The sequence below is a fragment of the Lathamus discolor genome, chromosome 1 (assembly GCF_037157495.1).
Source record: "Lathamus discolor isolate bLatDis1 chromosome 1, bLatDis1.hap1, whole genome shotgun sequence".
In the NCBI taxonomy this organism is placed as follows: domain Eukaryota; kingdom Metazoa; phylum Chordata; class Aves; order Psittaciformes; family Psittacidae; genus Lathamus; species Lathamus discolor.
Window position 1 is genome coordinate 124,013,639 of NC_088884.1, and position 27,751 is coordinate 124,041,389.

At 38.5% G+C, this 27,751-nt stretch overlaps 1 protein-coding gene and 1 non-coding gene across 14 annotated transcripts in view; one reads left to right on the forward strand and one right to left on the reverse strand.

The window, feature by feature from the left end:
• TLL1 (tolloid like 1) overlaps window positions 1-27,751 on the forward strand; it is a 151,035-nt gene that overhangs the window by 30,439 nt on the left and 92,845 nt on the right. For 11 of the 13 annotated variants that reach the window (XM_065694047.1, XM_065694037.1, XM_065694030.1 and 8 more), the window contains one exon: window positions 468-546. The exons of the other annotated variants lie outside the window; for them this stretch is intronic. In XM_065694047.1, coding sequence (XP_065550119.1) covers window positions 468-546 — 79 coding nt within the window. The remainder of the gene's footprint in view (window positions 1-467; window positions 547-27,751) is intronic. 13 annotated transcript variants of the gene reach the window in all.
• On the reverse strand, window positions 27,601-27,685 carry TRNAL-CAG (transfer RNA leucine (anticodon CAG)). The gene has a single exon. It is a non-coding gene; the product is annotated as a tRNA-Leu (tRNA).

Sequence of the window (27,751 nt, forward strand, 5' to 3'; positions counted from 1 at the left end):
CTAAATCTAAAATGTTAGCCATAAATGCTAGCTATTTTATGGTGATTTAAGCAAGCAGTGTGTAGAGCCAGCTAAAGTAATGACAATTATTTCAACTTGGACAAAATTAATTTTTCTTGGCTATAGTTTGGGATTTTCAAAAAGTGTTAGATTTATTTGGAGTATGGTACAGCATTCCATCACATATGTGGTATTTTTGCCAATTTACTCAATAGTCATTCCAGACCCAGGGTTGTATAGGAAGTCAAGGATTTGCTGAATTATTTAGAAAGATTTAATTGTAAATGTAAACTTTTGTTTGTCTTTACTAATTGTGAACAAGCTCAGACTAAATGTCCTTAAGGAAAAAAAAAATCAACAAAAATTAACATAGTTCTAACTACATAATTTGATAGAAGAAAAATTGCTTGACCCATGGTTTCTGCTCATATACTCTGGCTTTGCTTTGTTGACCTAAAATGTCCTAGGCTTTACCAGTGGAGAAATTCTTCTCTCCTCTTCTTCCAACAAGCAGATGATGTGTCATGGAAATCAGCAAAGATCTAGGTAAGATTTTGAATCCACTTGCCTGTGCTAAAACAAGTTAACATCCCCATTGTTGCATCCTGATCGATACTGATTCCTTTTAGTTCTTTATGCCTGTGCTGGTATCAAGATAAACCCTTTCCACATCTGACTGTCCACTGGAAAAGAGCATGCATGAAGCTTGCTCCTGCACTGATGGAGCTGCAGGGACTTCTTGCCCCCTGGGGCACTGCCAAACATACACTGCACCTTCCTCTACTCTTCATAATCAGTTTTCCTTCCTGTTTGTTGTCTGAAGAGTCACAGGTATCTGTGCTTAAGGTTGAATAGGTGCTTAAAGAAGTCATAGGGAATAAACTGACATCACAAAGTGCTGTGTGGGTTATCTTCCAGGGGAAGCCAAGTAGTCAGATAAAAACTGAGATGCAAATGAGAGGTGCATTATCCTGTGATGAGCTCTCTGCAGCTGTAGATAAGCAATTTCCAGCAGAAGCTTCTGTTGAGTGCATTTTGACTGCAGATCAAACTGCTTTCTGTATTCAGCGGCTGCTGAGGTGGTAGCTTTTAATTGAAACAATGATACGTGTATCAGAATTTCTAGTGGTGTTTCATTCCGTGTCATTCAGTTAAATAGGGATGAAGTGTTCTTGCAAAGGTCTTTTGGTTTTGCCTTTGCACACTGTTGTGGATTGTTCAGTGGCTCTTCCACCTGGTGAAATGCCATGGCTTATAAAGATTGTGTGTCTGAAAGTTTGTTAGACTTTTTCTTTCTGTAAGATTGGTCTAAGACAAGATAGCTACTTTCTTTGCAAACTTTGAGTTTCATCTCTTTGGACCATCATAGCTACAGTAGCACTGCCTCTTATCCTGCCATGGGATACAGCAGATCCCACAGGTGGAATGTGGAAAGCCTGAATTAATGATGTGCTATGGGCCCTGGATTGGGTTAGGTGGGCCATGATGTGGAGTGTACACTAGGGAGCTATGCCCAAGGCAGGGACCTACAGCAGAAAATGAAGGTGGATGTTGACTGCCCCTCACCCTTTATGATGAAGTAGTGTTTTAATTTATGATCTGATTTTTGTGTCCTAGAACATTTATGTAGGAATAATAAATGCTTTCTGTTTATGTATTGCAATTTGTAAAGCTGAATTCTTCATCCAGACTGCACTTCCTCAAAATCTCTTGTTACTTCTAATAAGATGAATGGCATGGTGACATTAAGGTTAATGAGGTCAGAATTTGAACTAAAGGAACTATTATATTTAGGGCTACTGATACTTACTGGAGGTATGGGGTTTTTTTCCAACAGTCCATTACAATGTAGGCAGGAGGTAACCAGATAATTCGGGTGTAATTTGCTTTTTGATGTGTTGTGATTTTCTTAAAGTAGACATTGCAATGGAAGGATCTTTCTGCAGTGGCATTGCACTAGACTAATTTCCAAGCATAAATAGCTGTTTAAAAAAAAAAAAACAACTAGTTGCTGTTCATGCACAGTACAGAAGCAGATAATCCATGCAGTTTAACTGGGCCCTTTGATTTGGATGCAAAGGAAAACTCATTTAAAAAGCTTTTGTTGTTGTTCCCCCTCTACAGTGGGAAATGATATAGAGAGAAGATGTAGCAAGGGTGAGCATAGAGGAACTGTTCTGCGCTGTGAGCCAAAGGACATCATTAGGAACACTCCTATTATCTGGAAGCCTGACTTCCTGTCTCAGTTTCCTCGTGGGTCTCAATGAATGGCAGAAGAAATGGAACACTTTCCTGCTTGGCCAGAAACTCTGCTAAGTGACTCCTTTGGCTGCATGCCACGTTGTACTTGGGAATAAATCCTGCAGCTCCCCCCTCAGTCTGGAGGGTACTTGTTGCAGTTCGTAGGGGCCAGTGGAGCAAATTTTAGAAACCTTGTGGTAGCAAGACAGAACAGATCTTCCTATGAATGCAGCAAAGCTTTACATGTCCTTTTGTATATGTTGGGCGTATGTTAGTATTTTCATATTGGGTAAATGATTTTACTGCAATGAAAACATTATAGCATGCTTTACATATAGCACCAAAGACATGTTTAAAATAAAATTACTTTTTAGAAATACATTCAATCAGACCTTTCTGGTTTTTTGTTTTCCCCGAAGTTTTACTACATAGAATCATAGAATAGTTAGGGTTGGAAAGGACCTTAAGATCATCTAGTTCCACCCCCACTGCCACGGGCAGGGACACCTCACACTAAACCATCTCACCCAAGACTCTGTTCAACCTGGAGTTGAACACTGCCAGGGATGGAGCACTCACAACCCCCCTGGGCAACCCCTTCCAGTACCTCACCACCCTAACAGGAAAGAACTTCCTCCTTATATCCAATCTAAACTTCTCCTGTTTAAGTTTGAACCCATTACCCCTTGTCCTGTCACTACAGTCCCTGACGAAGAGTCCCTCCCCAGCATCCCTGTAGGCCCCCTTCAGACACTGGAAGGCTGCTATGAGGTCTCCACGCAGCCTTCTCTTCTCCAGGCTGAACAGCCCCAACTTCCTCAGCCTATCATCGTCATACGGGAGGTGCTCCAGTCCCCTGATCATCCTCGTGGCCCTCCTCTGGACTTGTCCCAAGAGTTCCATGTCCTTTTTATGTTGAGGATACCAGAATTGCACACAGTACTCCAACTGAGGTCTCACAAGAGCAGAGTAGAGGGGCAGGATCACCTCCTTCGACCTGGTGGTCATGCTCCTTTGGATGCAGCCCAGGATACATGGGTTAGTATATGTACTGAAGTCCTGAATATAGTTTTATAGTAGAGTATAAAAATAGGGTAGTAAAGATTGTTGTGTGCTTCTTAAGAAAAAATGAAGCATACGTTGCAGACATCCTGTAAAGTGCTGTTTCGGTAGATGAGGCATCTGTCATCTATGTATAGAAAAGGATTTTTAAGTCTTTTTTGTCTTTTTTATTTGTTGTCTTTGGTACATTTTCTCTAACATACTTATGAAAACCCAAACCAGTCAGAATCCCGTATTAGATCTGATCTAAATTAAAGGCACAGCACCAAACTCTTGGTTTAGTTGTTACTGTCAGTTTCTGTACTCTATATTTTAACCACATTTGGCAAGTAAGAAACTCACAGCTGACTCAAAGGAAACTTGGCGAAATGTGCACCATTTCCCAATAGCCTTTCTCTATAATAAAAGAGATACTGGGACAGTGTTTAATAATTTTTGGCTTGTTTTACCATATGCATCCAAGAGGAAAAATGTTCTTAATTCTCTGGAGATGGGAAATGTTCACCATAGTTAATACTCTGTATGTGTCATCTTTCAGAGGGCTCATTCTCAAGCAGCTGTCCAGCTGGAAATTTTGGGGATACATGGAAAAGAGTACAGAAATGACTTAACATCATTGGTGTATTTCAACAAGAAAGTATTAATCTGCCTATGTATGTTAGGTTTTCTTTCCTTTCCCCTTGGTAGTTGGTCTCATAGTTTTTATTGCGTATCCTTCTCAGGCTTTGTGGAATTTTAATGTTAACTGAATAGGTGTGGCTTTTATGGAGTACCATCAGAGGGGGTGGTGTGAAACAGCCGTTCTCCCACTGAAAGAGTAATTGGCTTTGTCGCCTGCGTGGTTGTAATCGTGCCATATGGTCTTAATGTTGAGGTCACATTGCTTTCAAGGAAACAGGATTGTTGAGTTATGCCTATCTTGTGAACTGGTCCCTTCGTGTGCCTTCAGTCTCCTTTGTAAAGGCAGCTAAGTCCTTTCTGACAGGAGTTTCCCTTGACTGAGGAGCAGTGCTCCCCATGTTGATACCTGTATGTCTTGAGACTTGGCACAAGCGGAGACAGAGTGGATGGCATTTTTGGAGAGCTGGCTAAAGGTGGAAGGCAGACACTGCGTTTTTCATGGCATGTTTTTGATACTAAGGTCCTGATTTTGAAAGCTGAACATTGGGAGATATCATTTATTCCCATTGCTGTGCTCTACCTCCAGCGATACCTCATTGTCCTTTGTGTTGCCCCTAAGTGTTAGTTTTCTCCCAGCTGTCTTTTCTATACTTAATTCTGATTCAGAGGAAGAAGGAGACTCCTGTGCCTGTCTGGAGTTCTCAGAGGGACACTGGTGAGGTGCCACTGACTCTTCCTCATCATTTGCATACATGGCACAATATGAAAGATCTTAAACAAACATAGTGAACCAATATTGATGTGTATTGTTAATGTGACTGTACTGTCAGTGTCTGCAGTTAAGAATTTCTGGTTTTAAAGACGTTGTATAATCCCACACAATAAATGCATAAGTAAAAAGCACACCTCCTGTATAAGGCGGTTGTTTTTTTTTTGAGCTATAAGGAGAGAGTACACTAAATGGTGCAGAGGGCAGTGTAAATACATGTTTGCATATAAAACAAATGTATATGTATGTTTTAAAAGTGTGTGAAAATGAGTTATGTGGTAACTGACTTTGACTCTGTATTTATTTATTTATTTATTTAATTCCCTGTATTTTTATTTTTTATAGAAGTGGGGGTATTTTCACCTCTTGTGATCTGAATGTACTTCTGCAGTTAAAATTAGATGTTCTTTCTGGAAGAAAAATACAAGCTAACAAAATCTGCAACTGTATGAACAAACAGGGCAAAATTTGACTCAATTATTTACATTATTTTTATCCTGACTTTTGAAGCAGGAATTTGGGTTCATTATTGGATGTTTAGCTTTCAACCAGGGAAGCAATGTCTGGCTGATTGTTCTACCAGTATTGCACATCATCATATTATTTAGCTGTTTAAATATCTGTGTTAAGTGTGTCATAGTTGTCTAATGATATTGTATCACATCTATAGTTCACCAAAGTAGGTCTTTGGTAAGCACACAGAACTGCAGGTTTGTGAGAGGAAGTAGTGCATCTTTGTGTAGACTGGCCTATGGATTGATTGGTTTTGATTTTTCTGGAATATAGCTAGCAGTAATATGTGATATTTATTGGTGCACCCAGTGATATATCTGTGAGGAAAGCTTGTCAGTGCATCATAGGCTGGTAAAAGTGTAATTGAGATAGAAATATTCCTGAGGAGGACTGCCTGAAGGAGGTTGCTGAGGTCTGCCCTGACTGGAGCTGTCAAGTTTCTGTTCTAACAATGAAGTTAACAGAATAGTAAGAAACTGTAATTCTAAAAGTGTTATTCTAGTTATTGCTTATACAAATGACGTATTTTAATTCTTATGTATATGGGTAACAGTTTGATATTTTTTTTTTAGGTCATCAGCTTAGACTTAAGTTACTGTACTAAAATATTTGCAAGGTTTGGTTATAAAATATCTGCTTCATTTATGCTACTGAAATGAACATACATGGTTACAAAGCAAGACTTTGCTCTCTTTCAGTGAGCTCCATAAGGTCAATTAAAACTGGGGGTGCTGGGACATACAGCTGTAGTATATGTTGACACAGCAACAGTTTGATAGATAAGCTGAAAACTGAAGAAGTGCATGAACTTGAGTTTTAACTGTGAAGATTTCATGGAATTTGGTAATATAAATGAAAAATGGGAAATTGCTGTCATTTGTCCTAGATAAAATCTTGCAGAAGCATTTACCAGACAATTCACTGGCTAATATTAAAATAAGAGTTGTAAAATCCACCTGGTGGGTACTCTTCTGTTTGAAGATGACTTGCTTTAAAAGCTTACTGTTCTCCATAGTATGCATATTTTCCCTGGAAACAAAGTATGTCTTTATTTTGATTCAGTTACTGTAGTTGCAGAAATGTTTGTGGTATAGGAGCTCTTACAACAAAGCAAGCCATACCACAGTAAACTGCAAGAAGAGCGAAAATGTTGATAAAGGTAACAAGGACATTACATAAATTGCTTGGTCTCCTAAATACATTGCTTCATGCCTGTTTCTGACTGAGGGAAAATAAACCCTCTGTACTCACTAGCTGCACCAGCTGACATTTCTTGTGTTGCTTAAGGTCTGAGTTTTGTCCTCAGTTAAGTCAGTGGGAATTGACTTAACGTCCACTGGCAAATCTGCGTTGGAACTCAGTTACATTAATAGTTTGGATGAGATCGAGTTGACTGCAGTGGAAAAATGAGCTGTCAGCCATATCACATCCAAACATAAAACACATTCATCTAGTAATAAAAAAAAAAAAAGCGGTTAGTATTGAGCTAATGCATTGATGGACTATTTTGTGGGAGAATGAAAGTAAATTCTCCAGTGAAGTGCAATATACAGCTGCCTTCAAAACCACATTTTTATTTATCAGTAGGAATGTGTCTGCGCCAAGTTGTCTGCTGAAATTGTAATCACCAGTTCAGATTTTTCAGGCTCTCAGTGTGTATTCAGTTTTGTTTTGATTTTTCCAAAGCACGCTTCTTACATTATGCACGCTTTATAAAGGACAGCATCTTTAACTATATATGTAATAGTGCCCTCACTATACACGTTTTTTGCTTCTGCTTTAAAGTGGAAGACAACCACATTATGAAGATCGCTTTCAGCAAACCCTAGTGTGCACTCATGTGTTGAATATTCACTTTGGGCTGCCTGAAAATCATCCTCACCAGCTTGGCCTTCTTTATGGCTAAAAACTGTTCCCAGTTGCTTCATGTCATGCAATGTAAAATAGTGAAACAGCTGGTTGCTTCTGTCCTACCTGTCATCTAGGGTCTTACTCTCAAACCTGGCTGCATGGGTTTTAGCTTTCATCGGCAGCAAGCAAAATGCCTGTGTTGCCTGTTCCCAGCACCCAGTGCAAATACGTGCTCTGGGGACACTGATTTCCTGATAAACAGTGGTTAAGATGAACTTACAAAAAGGCAATGTAAAGCTGGGGCTTGTGGGGAGCTCCAAAGGTTTGGCACTGTGGGAAGACAATTCCTGTTGTTCAGCCTCTCAGCACTAGGGTAGGGAAAGAATGGTGAGGACGGAACACATTGGGACCAGCTGTAGGAGGGTGAGGAGCTGGATGGAAGATGAGGGGAAGAATGTGTAGTTATTGGGTAATTCCTAGAGAGGCTAAATCCATTATAGCCCAAGTAAATGGTCCCCCACACAACTGGTCATTCTTTTTGCATGTCAGGAACAGGTTTTAGTTACAAATGCTATATTCTAAAATATACAGGTCCTGCCTGATGGTTTGATTGCTTTTCCAGATAGTTTTAGGTTTAAAAGGGAGTGTTACAGTTCCTCACTTTCAGAGATGCATATCTTGTCTTCCACACTGGTCCTCTTTGTTCCCACTCAGGACAGTATGTAGGGTCATTGTTGTTAGCTTGCTTATTTATTTATTTAAAATAAAAAACCCACCCCATTTGTCTGTGTCCAGACCCTTTTTATATTTGCCTGTTAAAACAGTCCACAGAAGTCTTTAATGACTCTATTTTTGTCTCCTCTTTTGGGGGGAAATTGCCAGAATTTTATTTTTGTGCTTTTTTTCTTTTCTTTTCATCAGCCACACTCATTCCTGAACAGTCCCTGAAAGCTTTTATTGCCCTCTCAGCCCATCACAGACATCTTTCCCAGGAGTGCACCTCATGGAGTCAGGCTGTTGTGCACCACTAGTCTGGAACCGGGCATCACCTTTCAGTTTGCCCAAGACGCAGGCTTGTTAATAGAAACCCCAGCAATAAAAACTTGAACCCTGCCTTCTGGATAATCAGCTAAAGTTTCTTTAGTGTAGGTCTGACCTTTGCTTTCCATCAGCACAACAAACGCCCCATAAAACAATAACAGATAAGCAACTTTCATCTGACAAGCCACACTTATCTCAGTGAATCAAAATTGCTGTGTAGCATCTCCCCTTTATATACAGTCTTATTTTTTTTTTCCAGTGGACTTCCCAAGCTTGTAAATTATAAGGTTTTCTCTGGTTTTGTTGGGTGTATTTAGAAAGTTCCTGTTCTGTTTTTCTTCTATTTTCTTGTTTATCCTGGCTGGAAGAACAAAATTAAAATTTTCATCTCAGGTTGAAGCATAATTTGGTGTGATTGCTCAGCTTCTGATCTCACTACCAAGAATGTCTTGTTTTAGGAGCTGATAAAAATATTTGGCTCTGTTTCACCTCAGTCACTCTTGGCAGATTTTCAGCTGCTCTTCTGGGGTTTCCATCTGCTCTTTTATTCTGCAGTTTCTTCTTCAGGCCCCAGTTCAGCACCAACAATTGCAAGCAAGTGAAAACCTCATTGATTTTTATGAGAGTACAGGGTAAGACGCACGTGCTATTCTGCATCTTGGTCAGAATCTCCCAGTGAATTATCTCGCTGATAAACTGGAGAATATGGCAATTCCCTGCGGCTTTCAGTATTCCTTTGTTCTTCCTCCCTCACAGGTGTCCAATGATTTAACATTGAGCTGTATACATTACTTAAACCTGAAACCAAAGATCTATAAAATGTCACAAAGTCTAAGGAAAATAATTTTTATCTGATGAATTTTTCAAATTAAAATCATTTTAGTTGCAGAACAAAGCTTGGAAAGTGCTTATGAGCACATGTGAAATTAGATTTATTAAAAAGCTTTTGTTAAATTTTTCATACTTGTCCTGTTATTTAAGCACTTTTATTTAAAAGAAAAAAATATCACAACTCATAATAGGGGTTATTGATGCTGAATAATCATTTGCTTTCAGCTTGATTAAGCTGTTAACCTGCACACCGCATTATATAGAAAAGAATCACACATATACATGGCTGTCTGCTTACTTATGTATTTGACTTTCAAATGTGCTTTTCATGTTACTTTTTTTATTATGTCTTAGCCATGGATTTTTTACAGAAAGCACAATCAAAGTTTCCTTTATCTAGCTAGTGAATTGTAGTTATGTAGTTCTTGTGTACTGAAAGGCATTATGTTATAGTGAAAACCATATATTCGTTACTTGTAGGAGACAGCTTGTCTGACTAAATGTGAAGCTTAACAAAGATTTAGAAGGTAAAGTAACAGAAGAAGGAAGAACTTGGTAGCGAACAGATGCATAATGAATTGGTTCATTCAGTGCTTTTCTTGTATTTTTTTTTCATCTGCTCGTTATGTACAATTTGACATACTGAGAATTTACTTAATTGCTGAAAAAATCCCTCCAAGTAATAGTCCAGTGTCTGTGCAACACTGACATTTGTGGCAAACTCCTAGTTTTTTTGCCGTATAGAATGCTGATAACTTATCATGTAAAAGTTTTTAAATAACTGCAAGTCAAAAAGATTATTGAGCAAAAAAAAAAGTGATTTAATGTGCCAAAAATTAAAAATCTTTAAGTTATCTGTTTACTGAAGCATGCCGTGCACACAAGCTCTTGTTTTCCTTTCAAGCAATCATTTTTTATATTTCACTAGTATTTTTTGTGCTCTCCTATCTATTGTGTAAACTGGAGAGGTTTACAGCTGAATCATATGTGGAAGTTTTTTTGTTTTTTAATTTTATCTCCTTTTCACTTTCAGAAACAACCATGAACACAGAAATTGTTTTCCTCAGGTTACTAAAATAATTAGAATGCAATATTTAGCTGCCTCTACTGGAAAGAAAGTCTAGGGAGCCTAAAAAAATTCTTTTAAGATTAAACAAAAAATAAGCTTGCTGACATGTATTAGCAAATCAGCTACTCAGGGTGTTTCCAGGCATAAGATGTGATCATGGTAGACAAAATCCAGGGAGAAGAAATGTTGCACTGATTCATTTTTTGTTCCTTACCTGCCAAATCTGCCTAAGTCAGCTTTTACTCTTTCCCACCAACTCTGAAGGCAGCTGGTTATTGCTGTCTCAGGTAACTGGGCCCAGTGTGCCTGGGGCAACTGCTGGAAGAAAATTCTCCTCCTGTAACTCCTGGCAGAATGAGCAGGCGTGCAGGTGGGGGCACTGCATCAGCACCCAACAGAGTTTGCAGACTTGCCAACTACCGATCAGCAGAAAGGGAAAAAATGAGTATTCTTGTATCAGAGAGGAAACTTGTTGCCAGATTTAAGCCTCGAGGGTTTAAATTAAACTTGGCAACGCTTGATGAACCCTTTGTCACGAGAATCAGTTGCATACCCCTACTGCATCATCTTCTCTATTCAGTAATGACCCAGTTTCTACTCAGTTCATGCCATAAACAGAATGTTGCACACAGGTGCTTGCCACTGCTGTCACCAGTAGGTCCTGAAGGACCACTGCCTGACACTGTCATGATCGGTAAAAACTGGTGGATGGTCTGTTACCTGCATTGCCAAGAGGAACTGCTAGCAGGTAGGGAAGCCAAGAGGAAGGGAGTTTTCCCACACTGGTGATGGGGAAGAAGTGAAATGAAAAGATTTGTTTCCTCTGTTGCTTTTGGAGAAAGTGTGGAAGCAACAGGGTTTTTTTGGAGTTCCTGAGGAGAAGAACTATTTCCAATGAATAGAGATGTTTTGGAGGAAGGCGTTAATGTAAAAACCTGACTGGCTTGTATTACAGCTTAATGTGGTAAAACTATACAAACAGCCTGGGGAAGCAGAAGCTCTGGTCAGAGGTCCAACTACTACTTCATTTTATTCGTTGCTTAAAAGCTTGAAGAAATTTTGCTATTGGCTTCTATACAGACAGAATTTGCCCTTTGACTCTTCTACTTACAACTAATGAATTGTTGTCCTAAATAATTTTGTTCTAACCCTGAAAAATTATGGTGGTCAGCAGCAGTGTTTGTAATATATTGAGTGTTACTGGACTGCAGTGTAAATCATTATAGGCATACATATTTAGCACTGCCTAAAAGACATGGTAGGCAGGTAGCAAAGTCTGTCAGTGGAGTTGGGTTTTTTTGGTGATTTTAACTAACTTTGTGGTTGGACAGCAGCTATTTATAACTTCACAGTTACATCTGCTTTAAGTCCAAGAAATCCAGTGTAATGGGTAAAAGAATAATATTGAGAGAAAGGTGCTTGTTTGAGTAAGATTTGAAAGCTCAAAGGGAGAAAAACAGCCCTCCCAAGGCTCTGTTTTGCTATGAAGTACTTTGTGTATAATCTTATCCTAGTTATATTTTTCTACCTTACTCATAGTGATACAGGATTAAAAAAGGACCTTGTCAGAATGCTGTTGTTTCTAAAATACCTAAGGGCTTCAGATGAAATGTATCTTGCACTCCGTCTGAAAAAATGATCTCTTGCAAACTGCCCAGACAAAGTCTATATTTGTATGGATGAATGTCTGGCTGGGAGATCATCTGTGGTGACTCAGTGCATATGCCGATATGTTACTATTGACAAAAATGGAAATTCTGGCATACACCAAATATTTCTTTTGGGGACCATGTTAGGAGCTGCTTTGGGTGATCTGGCTCTGTAAGCAGAAATGATATTTACAGTTCTCATGGCAGTATTCCAGCATTGGTTCTAGGTTGAAACCAAGCTTCTATGAAAGATTTCACTTTTGCTGCGTAGTTTATTCCAAGAAATCTTCACTTCTGCTGCTGTTTGAAAATACAGCTGGTACTCACTCAGATACTTTGGTCTCTGATATATAGCCGAACTGTCTTACTAGTTATGTTGGTCTTATGGGCAGGTGTATTGCCTGAAAAACATAAAGGCAAAGGCAAGGTCCTCAGTAAGAGAATATGTTTCTCCAAAGTCGATGTTAATAGCTTTTCAGTTGGTTTCATGAGGTAAATGGAACTCACAAATACTTTACTCTTCTGCTTTTGTGCTTTTGCATGTTTAGAAAGATGTGTTATGCAAGTTACAGAGCAGAGTTTGGATTTATTTGTTTTGTTTAATCCCTCACCTCTCCCCCTCCTTTTAGTTCTTTCATAAGTGTGTTATTTATCCAATATTTTTGAAATTAATTCCTGAGTTGCTCAAAGCTCCCTTGTCCTCCTGGTTTCTAAGAACCCCCTCCTCCCAGTCCTCCTCAGCTTTGAACCCTGCTTGAGAACCAGCTTTGTGCAACAAAAAAAAATCCCTTTCTAACTACACACAGACACAAAACGTTGTCACAAAAGAAAACAACATGCCACATGTGTGAAATCAAGTGTGAAAGCAAGAAAATCTGTTACTGCCTAGCCCCTTGGCCAGTTTAGGGCATGATGTGCTTATCTGTAGAGTGCCTTGCCCATGTATGGCAAGAGATCAGGTCAGATAAATAAATAATAGTCCAAACTCTTGAGTTCTTTACTCTGGCAGTAAATTAAAGTAAATGTGAGTTTGCTTATGTAAAAAGTTAAATGAGTATGTCAGAGCAATAATAAGATGATGGGAAATACTTTATCCAAATAGACTAGTACTGAAGAGCTGTAGAAGCTCGATGCCAAGCCCTGGATCAAACTGAACGCCCACGACCATGGCTGACACCAGAGGAGGGTGTGGAGTACAGAGAGAGCCAAAAGTGAACTGGGACTTTTCCTTCTAGCGAAAGGACTGTATTTTGCATACATGCTTTTATACATGAGATCACGCAGGAGGTAAAGAAACTTCTACTAGCTTATTATCCTTTTGCAAAAGTCTTTTGGTGGGCTCACCTGTAAGGGATAGTCTGCAGATAGCAAGATTTCCCAGCCACATCAGGAGGGTATTGGTAACATGATCTCTTTGAGGTCTCTCAGTCACAGAGCCTCCGGGGTTGGGGTTGATGTAGGGTGAGGTGGCAAAATAGGAAAACTTGGGGAAAATTATGTCAGATCCTTTGGGAATCATTTTGGCTCTATCTGTATGTCTAAAAATGTCCTTAACAGTGACCTCAGCTGTTACAGTGTGGCCAGTGTCTGTGCTAGTAAATTTGTCTCTTTCCAGTAATTGTGGCTGTATCTGAGCTGTTTACCCTTGGCTATGGTCTAAGGGTTGTTTCGACTGTTTCATGCTTCCTGGGAGCTGCTAAGTCACAGTGCTGGCTGGGATGGACCAATTTAGCAACAGGAACCTTTCTGGCAGTTTGCTAGTATCCCTTCTATTACTTCAGGACTCTTCCATGCAGTAATTTACAGATCTGTATTTAATTGGTGAACATTTGTAGATATATTGAATCATGCAATCTGTAATTTAGGTAGATGTCATCCATGTGTCCCAGGTAGTTTCATTTGTGGTTGGCTACATCTTCCCTTCCTCTGATGCAGGGTCAGTTTTAGAAAGACAGACAAATGAGGTAGCCGTGACACACAGAAAACCGTTTATGTATTTCACGGATTAATGCTTTAGAAGAAAAATGTGGGGATTTTGCGTAGTTTGGGGTTAGTTGTTTTTTCAATGTTCAGTTTTCATGGAGAGCCAAGTAAAATACTGGTGCATACTAGAGGAAATCGTCTTGCTTCTGAAAATCTCTGTTGCAGGAATGTACTTTGTTAATAATTGGTGTGATCCAGTATAGCAAAAAGCACTGGGATTTGTGCCTGAGTCTAACTTGTGCAGGTGCTCAACTGTATTTTATGTGTCTCCTTACACTTAAATCAATGTCCTGTTTCCTGGATGAAGAAAGGAGGTTCCCCTCTGCTAAGGAAATCTAGATAGCTGTTATTGATTACTAAGAAGGAAGGTGAGGTGAGAGAGGGAGATTCAAAAGCAGGAGAGAAAAATCTGAGAGAGAATAAAGACAGGGATGAGAGTATAAAATAGGGGGGAAAGGAGAGAAAAATCTCACTTTAATGTTTATTGATCTGGATGTGAAAATAAGAGAATAGAATAACGAGGAAGAAACCAATCGATTAATGACGCTATCTCTCGTATTTTACACAAACATAAAGATCTGAAGAAGCTATAAAAGGCGTTGGAAAGGAGGATATAGAGCAACCTTGGAAGCACACAACCTTGAGAATTAAAAAGGCTAAGAAACTAGAGACCTCCCAAGACAAATTACATGGGAAGCAGATGCATAGAGTTCTTTACGAGCCATGTGGGTTGTCCAGTGGCAGGTGAGGATAGTGTTAACTCTTCCAGGAGGAGAGGGGAAGCCACAGCTGCATGCCCTAGGCAAAAGGTTTGTCAGGCACCTGTTAGTGAAGGAAGTGAGGTGGGGCTCAGCCTCACTGAGTTATGGTTTTCTCTGAAGGCATTATAGCAGGAGCGTGAGTACTGTCATTCACATAGGCTTTTATTATATGGAAAAAGGAAAGTGGTGCTGGAGAAAAGCTTGCTGTGCAGGTGGTTTGTATGTGAAATTTGCTTTCATGGATATGTTCTTTTGTTCTTTTTGCTTAGGTGTAGACTGTGGCAAATTAAATCCCTTTTGGTAAATGTAAATTTTTTGCTGAGTAATAACTTTGTTTTTTTTTTTTTCCTCTGTGTGTGTTCATGTGGTGACTGCATAGATTTTAGAAAAAATATTTGTCTATCCAACCTAAGCCTAAGTTGTTATGTTTTAGTTCAGTGTGATAGCAAAATGTTTATCCATTTCTTTTCATCCAGCACATAGAGTGGTTAAAAATACCTTCTTCTTTGTCATGCAAATATAACTGTCCTAACTGCTCTTAGTATAGGGCAAACTAGTTAGCGGGGGGACTAATCAAGCAAAGCCTTGTGTATCTGAAGGGCAGTTCATTGTGGGTGCATGGTCCATCAAGCATTCTTCTCTCCCTATCCTTGAAGCCAACACCTTTTCAAGAGGCTGCAGTAACACAAAGGCCTTGTGTACATAAGAAAAGTGTAGTGATTAAATTAAGTATGTTTAAAGATCAGTTTAGTTAAATGAGGCATTGCCTTCTTTAGACATTCTTGCTACAGTTTAAGAGCACCTTATGCTAATGTTTCAAAGTTAAGTCAACATAAACCATTCTTAAAGCAAAAACTCCAGCAAACTTGGTGTGTAAACAGCATTAATTAGCCAAATCAGTTGCTAAAACAACCTACTCAGATTCAATTGAAATTTCTTATATGAAGTTTCTACTTGTTAGTGGTTTATTGTAGATACAGAAGAAAATTATAGGTTAAATAGGGTTGTTAGTTTTACCTTGACAGTACAACTAAGAAGAGATTTGGTATGAAGAAAAGGTTGCTAGCCCAGTTCTCCCTGGGTACCAAAACTGAATCACTTTTGTGTGTTTGTGCCTGGAGGGGTGCTGTGTAGGATGATGGGAAGACAAATAGTTTTAAAAGTTGACAGGAATGATGATACTAACCTGGTTATCATTTAATAGCTTCAGCTGAGAGATGAAGAAATATTTAATAAAATTTTATTTTAGTTCATTTGGTTTGGAAATTTATTCATAGAATCACAGAATGGTTTGAGTTGGAAGGAGCCTTAAAGCTCATTTGGTTCCAACTCCCCTGCCACAGGCAGGGACACCTTCCCTTAGACCAGGTTGCTCAAAACTCCATCCAACCTGACCTTGAACAGTTTCAGGGATGGGGCAGCCACAGTTTCTCTGGGCAGCCTGTTCCAGTGTCTCACCGCCCTCACAATAAATAACTTCTTGCTAATATCTAATCTAAATCTCCCCTCTTTCAGTATACCCTTGTCCTATCATTACATGCCCGCGTAAAAAGTCCCTCTCCAGATTTCTTGGAGGCCCCCTTTAGGTACAGGAAGGCTTCTCTAAGGTCTCTCCTGAGCCTTTTCTTCTTCAGGTTGAAGAAGCCCAACTCTCTTAGCCTGTCGTCGTAGGAGAGGTGCTCCAGCCCTCTGAACATCTTCATGACCCTTCTCTGGACTCACTCTGGCCTACTTCTGTTGATGTCCCAGAACTGGACCAGGTGGGGCCTCACAAGAGTGGCATAGAATCACCTCTGTCAACCTGCTGGGCACGCTCCTTTTGATGCAGCCCAGGATATGGTTGGCTTTCTGGGCTGCAAATGCAAAGTGCCAGGTCATGTTGAACTTCTTGTCAGTCAACACCCCAAAGTCCTTCTCGGGGCTGCTCTCAGTCCATTCTCTGTCACGTCTGTATTTGAGCTTGAGGTACTTTGCATTCACGTGAAACACTTAGATGAATGTTGTGAAATGACAGTGAGATTATACATAAAGTATTTTCTGATAGGGAGGATTTTTCTGAAGTAGCATTTGTGGAGAAATATGTCCATTTTTGTCTCCCCAGTTGAGTTAAAAAGTAGCTCTTACCAAGTATTCATGAATGGATTTCTTTATTTTCTACAAGCATTTAGTTTTATGACTTTTTTAAATTTTAGAAAATATAAGCAATTAAATGCATATTGAGGATCCATTGGTGTGATCTGTGAGATACAGTTTGAGAGTATACCTACCTGTCATTTAGCACAAATAGAATTTTTTCAAGGGTAAACGAAGAAACTGAGTGCCACCATTGAGGTGACTTGATTTGGCAGAGAAGAGAATAGGCTAACGCAGATAGTAGTTCTACTGAAATTTAAATTAGTTTGGTTTTAGATGGGGTTGAAGTCTGCTTTATAAAGAGTGCTTCTCAAAATGGGGATATTTTGAAAGCATGGTTACTCATCTGAGCTTCTGTCCAGGTGTCTGATTTCTATCAGCAGTGTTTCCATGTTTGGTCTAAGAGAAATCCAAATAAGGTGGGAGTGTGTGAAGTGTTTTAACAAGGCTGAATTGGTTATACAAATTCAAAGAAAGATTTCAAAAAGCAGCTGAAATGTTTAATTATGAAAGCATCCCACATAATAAGAACTGTATGCGAGTTTAATTCAGTCTGTTATTCGGTAGATATTAGAAGCATGTCTAATTCTTTACATTACATGGGAGCTCTCAGTAAGCCACTCAATTTTTACAGGGAAGACTTGTTTGTCAAATGCTATTTGATCCAGTTTAGCTGATAAAACAGAAGTCTTTTTGCTGTGAGTAAGGGCCCGGTGAGATAAGATGTTTCAAAAACTCCTGTTCTAACCACTTTAACTGTAGTTCTTTGCTGTGTATTTGCTAAATCAGAAACATAATAGCTTGTTCTTGTGACGACTTGAATTATTCTCCTGCTTGCTGTACAGGGGTAGTCAAACCATCTGAGTAGCTAAGGTGGGCCTGTTGAATAGAAGTGGTCGGCATGGTCCAATTCCTCTGACTTTCTAAGCATGTTATCAATAAAGATAAGCCGATTTTTGTCTTCTGGGCACTTAGCTTAAGTCAGTAAATAGAGCTTCTGTTGACATCCTTGGCCAATTCCATTGGATATTCTTGTAAGAAAGTATTTGCAGGATCAGAATTTATCTCAGTACATTAGTTGGATGTGCAGTATATGGCTCAAATAGAGATTACATGTCCCTCTCTGCATTATACTTCTGAGATCAAGCTTGAAGTCATCCTTGTTTCAGAACCCCTGGTTGACAGCTTGCGGAATAAACTTCCGCAGCCAGTGGAACTGTAAAACAAATACTTGTGTGACCAAATTTTTCATTTGTGCTTTGTAGTTGTACACAGAGATCACTCTTTCTAATACTGAGAGGATAAAAATACTGTGAATTTATTTTAATATGTGCAGATTTCACCCTTGCAATCTTTTTGTTTTGTTTGTGGTTTTTGTTTGTTTGTTTGTTTTAATAACCTGAAACTGAGCAGTGATTTGCAGTGTCAGGTGCTATGTGCTGTAACTGCCTAGGTAGATCAGTGACGGATTTATAAAATATAGATTGCAATACTTAGAACAAAACAGACAAAATTGCTGTCTTAAAATGGATTGGAAAGTAACTACCAAATTAAAATACGAAGCTACAAATGGTCAGAAAATTGTATGTATGTATCTTTCAAATTTCACTGAGGGTCCATTTCAGAAGAACTGATCTGAATCCTTCTGAATTCTCTTCTTGTATGATACTCGGATTAGGTATTCACTGAGGGATGAATTTGAAAGGATTACTGGTGAACAGGCTAGTGGCTGAATTTTTTCTCTGGGACCCACATGATGTATTTTGGCACTGATAATCCACACACGTGATTTCTAAGAATATTTTTCAGATTTAGAAATTGCTGATCAGATGCATTAGTGTTTTTGTGTGTCTAAGAGGAAAAATTGTTAATAAGTTACAGTCAACAAAATAAATGTATTTTACCTTTTGGTGAATTTGGATGAACATATTCTGTGTATTGTGTTTTGTTTTTCTTCACATAAAATAGTCTCTTAAATACCAGCTGGTAGAGAAGTTGCCAGTTGCTCTTTGCAGAACAGATGATTTTTCACAGCAGTTACTTGATTCATTCCATAGCTGTCACTTTTCAAGGAACAGATTACAGCAAACATTCCTAAAAGTATGGATTTTCCTCTTGACCCTTATCAACACTGAGTTTGAAATGATGGAAACTTGTGGAGTTTGTTGCTTGCTATGGAAGAGATTCTGATTTTCGCTCCCTTCTGTTTATTGCTCATTATGCTGTTTGGGTCAGAGCCCATCTTTCCCCCTCTGTTCCTTTCTGTTCCCCTTTAAAATGCATGGTTAAATCCCAGAGACATGGCGAGCTTTCCTTGTGCTTGAAACTCTCATTTCTCTTATTTTTTCCCGGTGCTTTTCTGGACTGCAGCTGCTGTCTATCACTGCGTTATGCATTAATTGCAGAGCAGCCCGAGTGCCACCGTGGGCAGTTGCCTTTGAGGGAGCGCCTCCAACCCTTGCTATGCATGCTTTCCTCCTCTTGACGCTAATGGGTCTTAATCACTCCTATCAAAGGGGAAATAAACCACAGAGCCTGGGCCATCACTTTGGGAGTGTACCTGATTGGCATGGGATTTTGTAGCTCATTTTGTGAATTCCTTGGGGTGATGGTTTTCTGGTATGTTTAGTTTTGTTTGATCCCCCTATCCCTACCCACCCCCCCACCCCCCCCCATTTTTCCCTGTTGGTTATTTTGTTTGTTTTAATTCTGTCTGCAGTAAGGATGCTTTGTTGCTTTAAGGTGCTAGAGATTATACCTAGCTTTCCTGATTTTAGTGTTACCCCTTCTTCAAGGGTTTGTCCTTTTGTCAATTATGCGTTATTCTATTTACCTTTCAACTCTTTCTTTTCAGGGATTTACAATAATGTTAAGGATTCTCACAGTAGATGGTAATGGAAAAATACTGTTAAGTAAGTTTGTTTAAGAGTGCTGATTAAGTAAACGTTTCTAAGTCTGTTGCCTTAAGGCAGTGTTTAAAGAGGCTTTATTTTCCTTCTTGTAGTAGAAAATGTAGTTTTAATGAACTTGGGTTTTATTTGTCAAGCACTATCCTACTTGATATTCTTAAGAAATCTAGTGATACCCTCATTGTTCTTAATAAAATGGATTAATAAATTGTAAGAAGATTAAGCATTGTAGCTTCTGGCCTTTGCACTTAATTTCAGAATACCCTTCTGGAGCCAAAAAAATGATATGCCAGTGTCTTGTGCTCTGCTTTGAAGTACTGCAATGCTGGAAATAGTTTCCAGGTAAACTGAATGGTTCTCACCTACAAGAGTGTGTCCTTTGAAAAATCTGTCTTTCATTACTAGAATGATTTTTCCTTGCAGTTTGGCATATCATTAATTTAGTGGGTAGATTAAATTATTCTCTTAATTTAAGGGATTGAAGTTTTGCCAATTAAGACTTTGTGATATCATAATTTACAAGAGAACTTGCTTTTCATCCAAGGACCTTAAAACATCTTCTAAATGTTAATTAGGCTGTGCAGTGTTTCTTTGAAATGTATACCCCGTTTTTCAGAAATATAAACTAGCACTCAGATGTCAAATGATGTTTCTGAGGCTAATAAAAATTACTCTTGAATCTTAAGCCCTGCTTAAACTTTGAGGTAATGCTACCATACAGACCCCTTTACATAAAGCCAAACAACTGAAGAATATGTAATTTTCATCATCTTCCAGCTTCATTGTGACTCCCAACATTGTGCTTTTAGGACAAATTGATTGTGATTTTTCGTGTTTGTGTTGGTTCAAAGTATCTAAATAATGCAAGGGTTGTGCTGTGGTAGTCTGACGTGATGGTGTTTATAGCATGAGATGAAAGGTATACGTTAGTATACTTTGCAGGGCCTGTGGCATGTCAGGAGAGGGTAGGTGAACCCCTTGGGAGCTGAGCTGGTGGGATCTGAGTACTTGGAGTTTTGTTGGGAAATGGTCTCTGGAGTGAAATACATTTAAGATCATACTTCAGTTTTGTCTGGCAAATAGCAAGCTAGATAGAACAACTTGAAGCAGAGTGAGGGAATGAACTTAGAGAGTACAGATAATCACGTATTCTGCTCAAATTTGTTTGCTCTGATCCCTTTTTTATTTAGCAGTGTATGACCAGGAAGTCCATGGCAGGGCTATTTTTTTAAATGCCTCTGAACCTGCTGGGGTAACTGATAAAACTTTTGACAGGGCCTTAGGACAAACTCTAATGTACAGAGCTTCATGTTTGGCTTAATTCAATTACTTTTATTCTGTTTCTGCAGCAGCTTTTACACAAAGTTTAGTATATTTTTTTGTTTTAAGCCCACATCTTGATTCTCAATTTGTGTTCTGAAATTAACTGTGCTTTTTTTAAACTTTTTTTTTCCCCAAGCTTGTAATTGGTTTTTTACTCCTTAGGTAATCAGTCTAAGAATCTGCAGAGAAGATTCTGTCCCACGTCCAATGTAGAAGTTGGTTGCCAAAGTGACTAATTGCCATCAAAAGTTACTTCAGGGGACTCTGCAATTTTTGACAGAGATTAAGACATAATTTTGGCTAGCACCTTTAGGTATTCAGGTTGCTGAGTAGTATCTGTAATTATTAAGACACATGATGCAGAAAAAAAAAAAGAGAAAAGCACATGAAGCAATTGATTTGTCTCCTCCATTTCAGTTTACTGTTAACATTTCAAATCCTAGAAATATTGTCTAAATAGAGGAAGCAGGGGTGACTATGGTATCTTAAAATGTGCAGAGTTCTTTAATAGGTACTCCGTGCAGCTCTATTTTTTTCTCTCAAAAACATTATTTTGGGGTATTTTTTTCTTTTGTTTTTAAATTACCTGCTCTCGTGTGTTTGGAATTGCTCACACAACACACTTTCCCGGTGTATGGAAGATCAGCTACATTTCCGCTACCTCTTGTGCCTTCACTGAACAGCGTAATTATTCTGCAACAAAGAAGAAAGTTGCATATCCATTTTCTGTATTGCGTATGAAAAACACTGGGAAGAAAATGTGCTAAAGCATTAGAAATGCTTAAGATAGCATTTATCTCCCTTAAGGTTAGCCTTCCAAAAGACAGGTGTTCAGTTCAAGCTGGTCATGTCTTATCCTGCTGATAGCAGTTGAAAGAGAGAGGTGGCATTATCAGTCACTAGATCTGCCTATTTCAGATAGGTGTGTTAGACAGGGTACATGGCCTTGGCCTGAGATTCCTGTTTTTCTTCTTGTTGGAAAAGGTAAGTGTAGATGCCTAGGATCAAATGAGATGCACTTGGGATACAGTTGAGTTCAGAGGAATTATCTAGACTTCCCAAATAAGTGATCAGGTATTTTATTTCATTAAAACTGTCTTTACAAATACGTGTTTACCATGTCAGTTCACATAGTTGGTGTTTTATTTAACACTACACAGACAGATACAGTTCTTCTGAGTCTTCCTTGTAAAGGACAGCGTGTTGGAAGTACAATTTCTTCACCATTGCAAGCTTGGTGACCTTTTTTTTTTTTTTGGTTTTCGTTTTTCCCTGGTTTTTGCTTTTCCCTGGTTTTGTGTGTTTGGTATGTCTTGCCTGATCACATCAAGGAGTGGGTTACAAGAAATAAATATCATATTGGGGCACCCTTTCCAAAGGGTCTATAAAATGTCCGTTTTGAGAGTCAGGACCTTCACCAATGGCTGAGATAAAAATAATACTTTGTTTTAGAACAGGTACTTTGAAGTTTATCCCGTTACTGGGATCCACACAAACAGAGAGAGATCTTCAAACAGAGCTACCATGGCATGCCTGAAGGTGTTTCCTTTTCTTTCTCTACTCCCCTTTCAGTCACTGAGCAGATCTCTGGCATTAGACCTGGAGACTTTTAGATGTTCTTAACTCAGTAGAGGGAAGGCCTGTCTCATGCGTTCTGCAGTCATGTTCAGTTGAAAAATAAGTATATTGCTTTCAAAAAGTAAGTAAAGCTGTTAAAAGAAAGTGTTACAAATTTATTCCTCAGTAAGGCTCCTTTGTATTATGTATTTCTTCTGGATCCATCACTAACTTTTATCCTTTTAATAAAAGTAAACGTGGTGTGGCAAGAGCTCCTCTTCTTCCTTCCAAAGAAAGGACAGATGAAAAACAAGAATTCATTTTCATTAAAATGGTCAGTGGTTTATGCCAAAGAACAGGAAAACCAAGACTTTCGAAAAAAGTAATTCTACCTCTTCATCCTGAAAAGCAAATGGGAAGGAAAGAGCAATTTGAAGCAGTTTATAGATAGCCTTTTGTAGTCTGTAAGGTGTTTGCTGATGTGGTTGGCCATGTGGGACTGACTGTGGGGTAGTCCTTTATTTAGTGCAGTGGAAGTGGCAGTTTATATAAATCAATATCGTGGTCCCAAAAACTGTCTTGCTAAACCATAGAAAGCAAGTACAAGGTAAAACTGTATATTCTTTTTTGTTTGGTGAGTACTCAGGTTTTGTATGTATAGGCAATAATGATAAGTTTTTCAAAAAAGGGTTCCTCAGTGTTTGTGTTACTATTTTAGATAACCTTGGCATGTTTTTTTCCTGTGAACTTTGCTTATCTATATTGTCGTTGTGTACTTCCTGGAAGTTAGGTTTTTATCCACACTTAGTGCTGTTTTTGTGTAGCAGCTAGTAATTACTGTTTTTTCTTATTTAAAATTTGTTTTGGATTCAAGAAAGATGATTAGTATAATAACTAACCAAATAGGTGAGTATGTACATATTTTAAAATCACTCAAGAATCTTAGTGTTTACTTCCAGAGGTCCAGAATAGAGTGGATGGAAGTACAAAGCTGAGTTATGCCCTTTTTATAGAAAAAAAAAACAAAACAAACTTTACACAGAACAAATATTAGGATATAATGGATGTTGAGGAAAGCTACATGGCAATTTCAGTCCTGGTTTGGCTTTGCGTGTTATTGCTTTCAGTCTTCTCTGGGCATTCATAGCCACATGTCTGCCTTTATGTGTTCATCCATCCACTGCTTACTTGGAAAGTAAGAATCACTTTGAGCAGCAAAGAGAAATCTGTAAACTCTGAGTGAATCTACAGTCACCAACCATACTTTATAGTTAGTATTTAGAAGAGAGCAAGCCAAGGACAGGAATTATGCAGGAATTATTACATTGTCATTTGTAGTTTAAGTAAATGGCAAATATTGGTGAGTTTGCTTACAAAGTACATATACCCAAGTAAGTATGAATGAATCCACCCCATTTCCTCATAATTTTTTGTTCAGAATTTCTCATTGTATTAATTACACTGTATTTCCAGGCTAGGTACACAAGTTACATGGACAAAAACATTTCTGACTTTGGATTTGCTTTTCTTTATAATTGTTAGGAAGTGATGCTGAGCAATTCTCAGCTGTTGCAGTCATGTTGCGATGAAAGCTCCCATGCACCTGCCAATAAAGCTGTCATTTAGTTATAGTGTTAACGCATGTCTGCTGGATAGTGGACTGAGCTGCATAAACACACTTCCTGATAGCGTTGAATAGTAATGTTCGCTGATCATGTCAGTTTCTAGACGATTTCAGCTACTGATTTTAGAAGAAACTTGGGGTTTGCTGCTGAAGAGGTGTCCCTTGCACTGTCAAGTGCCCTAGTCTGTTACGGTGTTTGTATATTTTGGACTTTCTGCCTTATTGTAGACTTAAACAATGAGGATTACAATCTTCAAGTGCAAATTCCTGCAGATGCACTGTCGATAATTTTATAATTGGAGCAGATTACTACACCTGTATGTAGACTGCATATTGTGTTTTGTATTTTAAGATTCCTTTGACGTTTAGGGGAGAGTGGGATAGAAAAAAAGCTATTATGAAAGTTCTGTGATAAGATTAGCAGTCTTTGAAATTTAGAGGAGAAAAGACCCTGGAGCTAGAAAAACCACCTCTTCATATTCTCATCCAATTATAATTCAGATTTCGTTGAGTTTATACAATTCATATTTCCTGTTGCTTTCTTATTATTCTCAGGAAAATGGGTGTTAACCTGCCAAATCAATGCCTGAACATGGCTGTGCCAGGGAGAGCATCCCAGGCTGCCACCGAAGCATTAGTCTGCATTGTTCTGGGAGCTGACAGAGCAAATAGAGCAATATGAGTTAAGAGGAACACAAATTAGTGAAGTCCTACCTCCTATCCTTAACTACATCCCCACAGCCTCTCAGAAGACCTCTTGGGAGAAAAAGTTCTCACAATTCCTGGGAAACTTGGAGAGGCAGACAGCCTGGCCAGGCTTACTCCATAAAACCATAGTCTCAGCAGCCTTTCTCCCTCCTTTGGGGGCACAAATATGTGGCACGGATCCCACCTTCATGGTGGGAGAAAAGAGGGGGATAAATTGGGCCAGGGTTCCCCTGACTGCCACTGGAGTTAGCACTTAGCTCCAGGGGCCATTTCTTCTATTGCCAGTTAATGTCCTGCATCTCATCTAACAAAGTCTGTGCTATAATTTCAGGCTCCAAACCCTGATTATGGTCCTTGTTGCTGTTCATATTTGACAGTGATTTTTCAATTTTTAAAACAAAAGCTAGGAAATCACTCTAAAATAGCTTTTACCTGTTTTGCATCAATGGCTAGTGGAAGTGTATTATGCTACAGTCCTCAATGAATTAGCAAAATATTTTGTCTTTAAAAACAGCCCTATTACAGAAAGGGTTTAAAGTGGATGTATATCACTTATTTCTGAATTTAGGTTCTTTTAGTAACTAATGTAGAAAAATCTTTTCCTAGTCATAGTACATCATAATATAAGGCCCAAAATAAGAATCACAGTGCAGTACTTTATTTTGTGGGAAAACTTACATTTCTTTTAAGGTATTAACTTGTGTGAAATATCATGGGAGAAATTGAAGAGCTTCAGCTCCTCCAAGGGGCTTGTTTTAGATGCATGCCACAAAGGAAGTTTAGGTAAAAGGTAAAAGAAAAACTAAATATTATCATGAACACTGCTGTATTTGCAAAACAACTTAGTGTTATATCTGTTTCTTGAATTCATTAGTTAAGATCTGTTGGCAGACCTTATACAGAACCATATGAGTTTTACGGGTGGGAGTCTTATATTTTATGGCTATGAAACTTCTAACAATAGCTAGATACTTATCAGTTTCACAGAAAATTGTCTTAATGAATTATGCTATCTCTTTCTCTTCAGAAGGAGTAGTTTTTAAGCTCAATTTTATTTAAATGAAAGGTCATCTTAGCATACAGTTCAGATTAGATTTTCTTCCAAACAAAATACCATTAAATTTTAGTACTGCCAGGTATTCCTGTCCTTGTTATTGTGAGGAAAGACATGATGTGACTATTTGGCTGTTAGCTTATCTGATATCATCTTTTCTATTAAAGAGCAGAATGCACGTTGCCAAATTTTTGTTATCTAGTTTCCCAACTGCAGTAGAGTGTCAGGTTCTGCCAAACTGGCTTACGTTTTGCAAGCACTCACCATTGACTTTAGTTACCTTTTCCTGATAGTCTGCATCCTGCCACTTAGCTGTAAATGTTGCACACTCTTCTTCATTCAGGCTTCCTTCTAAGTTATTTTTATTGAAATTTTGCACAGAAGTATGTAAGTGTGCAGGAGAAAAAATATTAAATTCATTCTAGACATGGGTACTGTTGAAAAGACTTTAATGGGAAAAAAGAGGAATACTATTCTTGATACTTGTACACTGTCTAGCAAGTGGAAAAATGGAAAACAATGCAGAAGAAATGTCAGGATCTAGAAGATTTAAAAAAATTATTGTAATGTCTTAAAGTATAATCAAGGTGCACTAGGTTTTTTCCAGTTGTATTTGCATAACATGTTCCTAAATTTAGCTTTCGTATTTTACATGCAGGTGTTGATTTTTCAGATGTAACCTGACCCTTTCTAATTTAATTAAAAGGAAAGGACAGAAATAATAGAAATGGAACAAAACTCAGTATACGAAGTGCCAAAAATTTAACTGGTTGCAGGGTAAATTTCTTTTTAAGTATCGAATAGGGTGATCTGTTGACATATTAACCTATAGTGTGAAATGCGCCATCAAACCATAGTCTTGCTATTTCTGAATAAAATTTTACTACACATTTCCAAGAGATTTTTGCTTTTCAACACATTTTATTGCAAGTAAAATCTTGCTATATATCCTTGTAAAAGATTTTATGTAAGATTAGGGAAAATGCTGCTTTTTTCCCAGTGAAACTGAAAGACAATTTTAAACTCCTTCCATAGCAGGGAAGAAATTCCATGAGCTCAGAATTAAAAATAAAATTAAAAAAATAAGCAAAACTACCTTTACATTATTCTCAAGGATGTCAAAGCCATAAAATTGACTAGCATAATGTACCTACATTCAATAACAGCATACTGTTAACTGTAAGAAGCAAGGAGTGTTAGATGCAAGTGTTGGAAAAGGTGTGTACAGAGCTGTATAGTACAGAACCCAAGCTACCTTTTCTTCTGGACAAATCAGAGAGAAGCTTAGGTGCTTTTTCTTGCTGAGTGCTGACATGGGATTTCTACTTTGTTGTAATATTTCTCTGCTGAAGATGAGGGTGCTTCCGGGAATTGCCTTTTCAGTAAATACCTTCTTCAGTGGTGCGTTATTAATATCATTTGTACAGTGCTCCATGTTAAATTTCACCTCATTGAGTATCATAATACAGAATTGCTTCAGAAGTTTAGTTCTGCCCCAGTGAAAAATACCATAGATGCCATTCCTGAAAGCTGCTTTTGCTTCACTGACAGATTACTTTGCCAGATCAAATAGGTTGTCAGGAAAAATACAAGTGAGCAGATCAAAATTGTTCATTTATCTGTCCATCATGTGTAGCCAAGAGAATTATGCTTTTCAGATAACTTCGCCACAAGTCAAATCTTGTAGTGTGTGTCTTTTTTCTGATTGCCATAAACTCAAGGATCATGAGATTACTGTGAATCTTTACTGGCATTTCCTGTGCCATTCAGAAAAATGCTGCATATTTCCATCATAGAATAGTTAGGGTTGGAAAGGACCTCAAGATCATCTAGTTCCAACCCCCCTGCCATGGGCAGGGACACCTCACACTAAACCATCCCACACAAGGCCTCAAACACAATTGTCAGAAGTGGGATTCAAACCCACGCCTCCAGGAGGAGGCTGCGACCTGAGCGCAGCGCCTTAGACCGCTCGGCCATCCTGCAGGCCATCAAGACATCTGAACATGCATGTCATCAAGACATCTGAACCAGCTGAAACCAGGTGCTAAG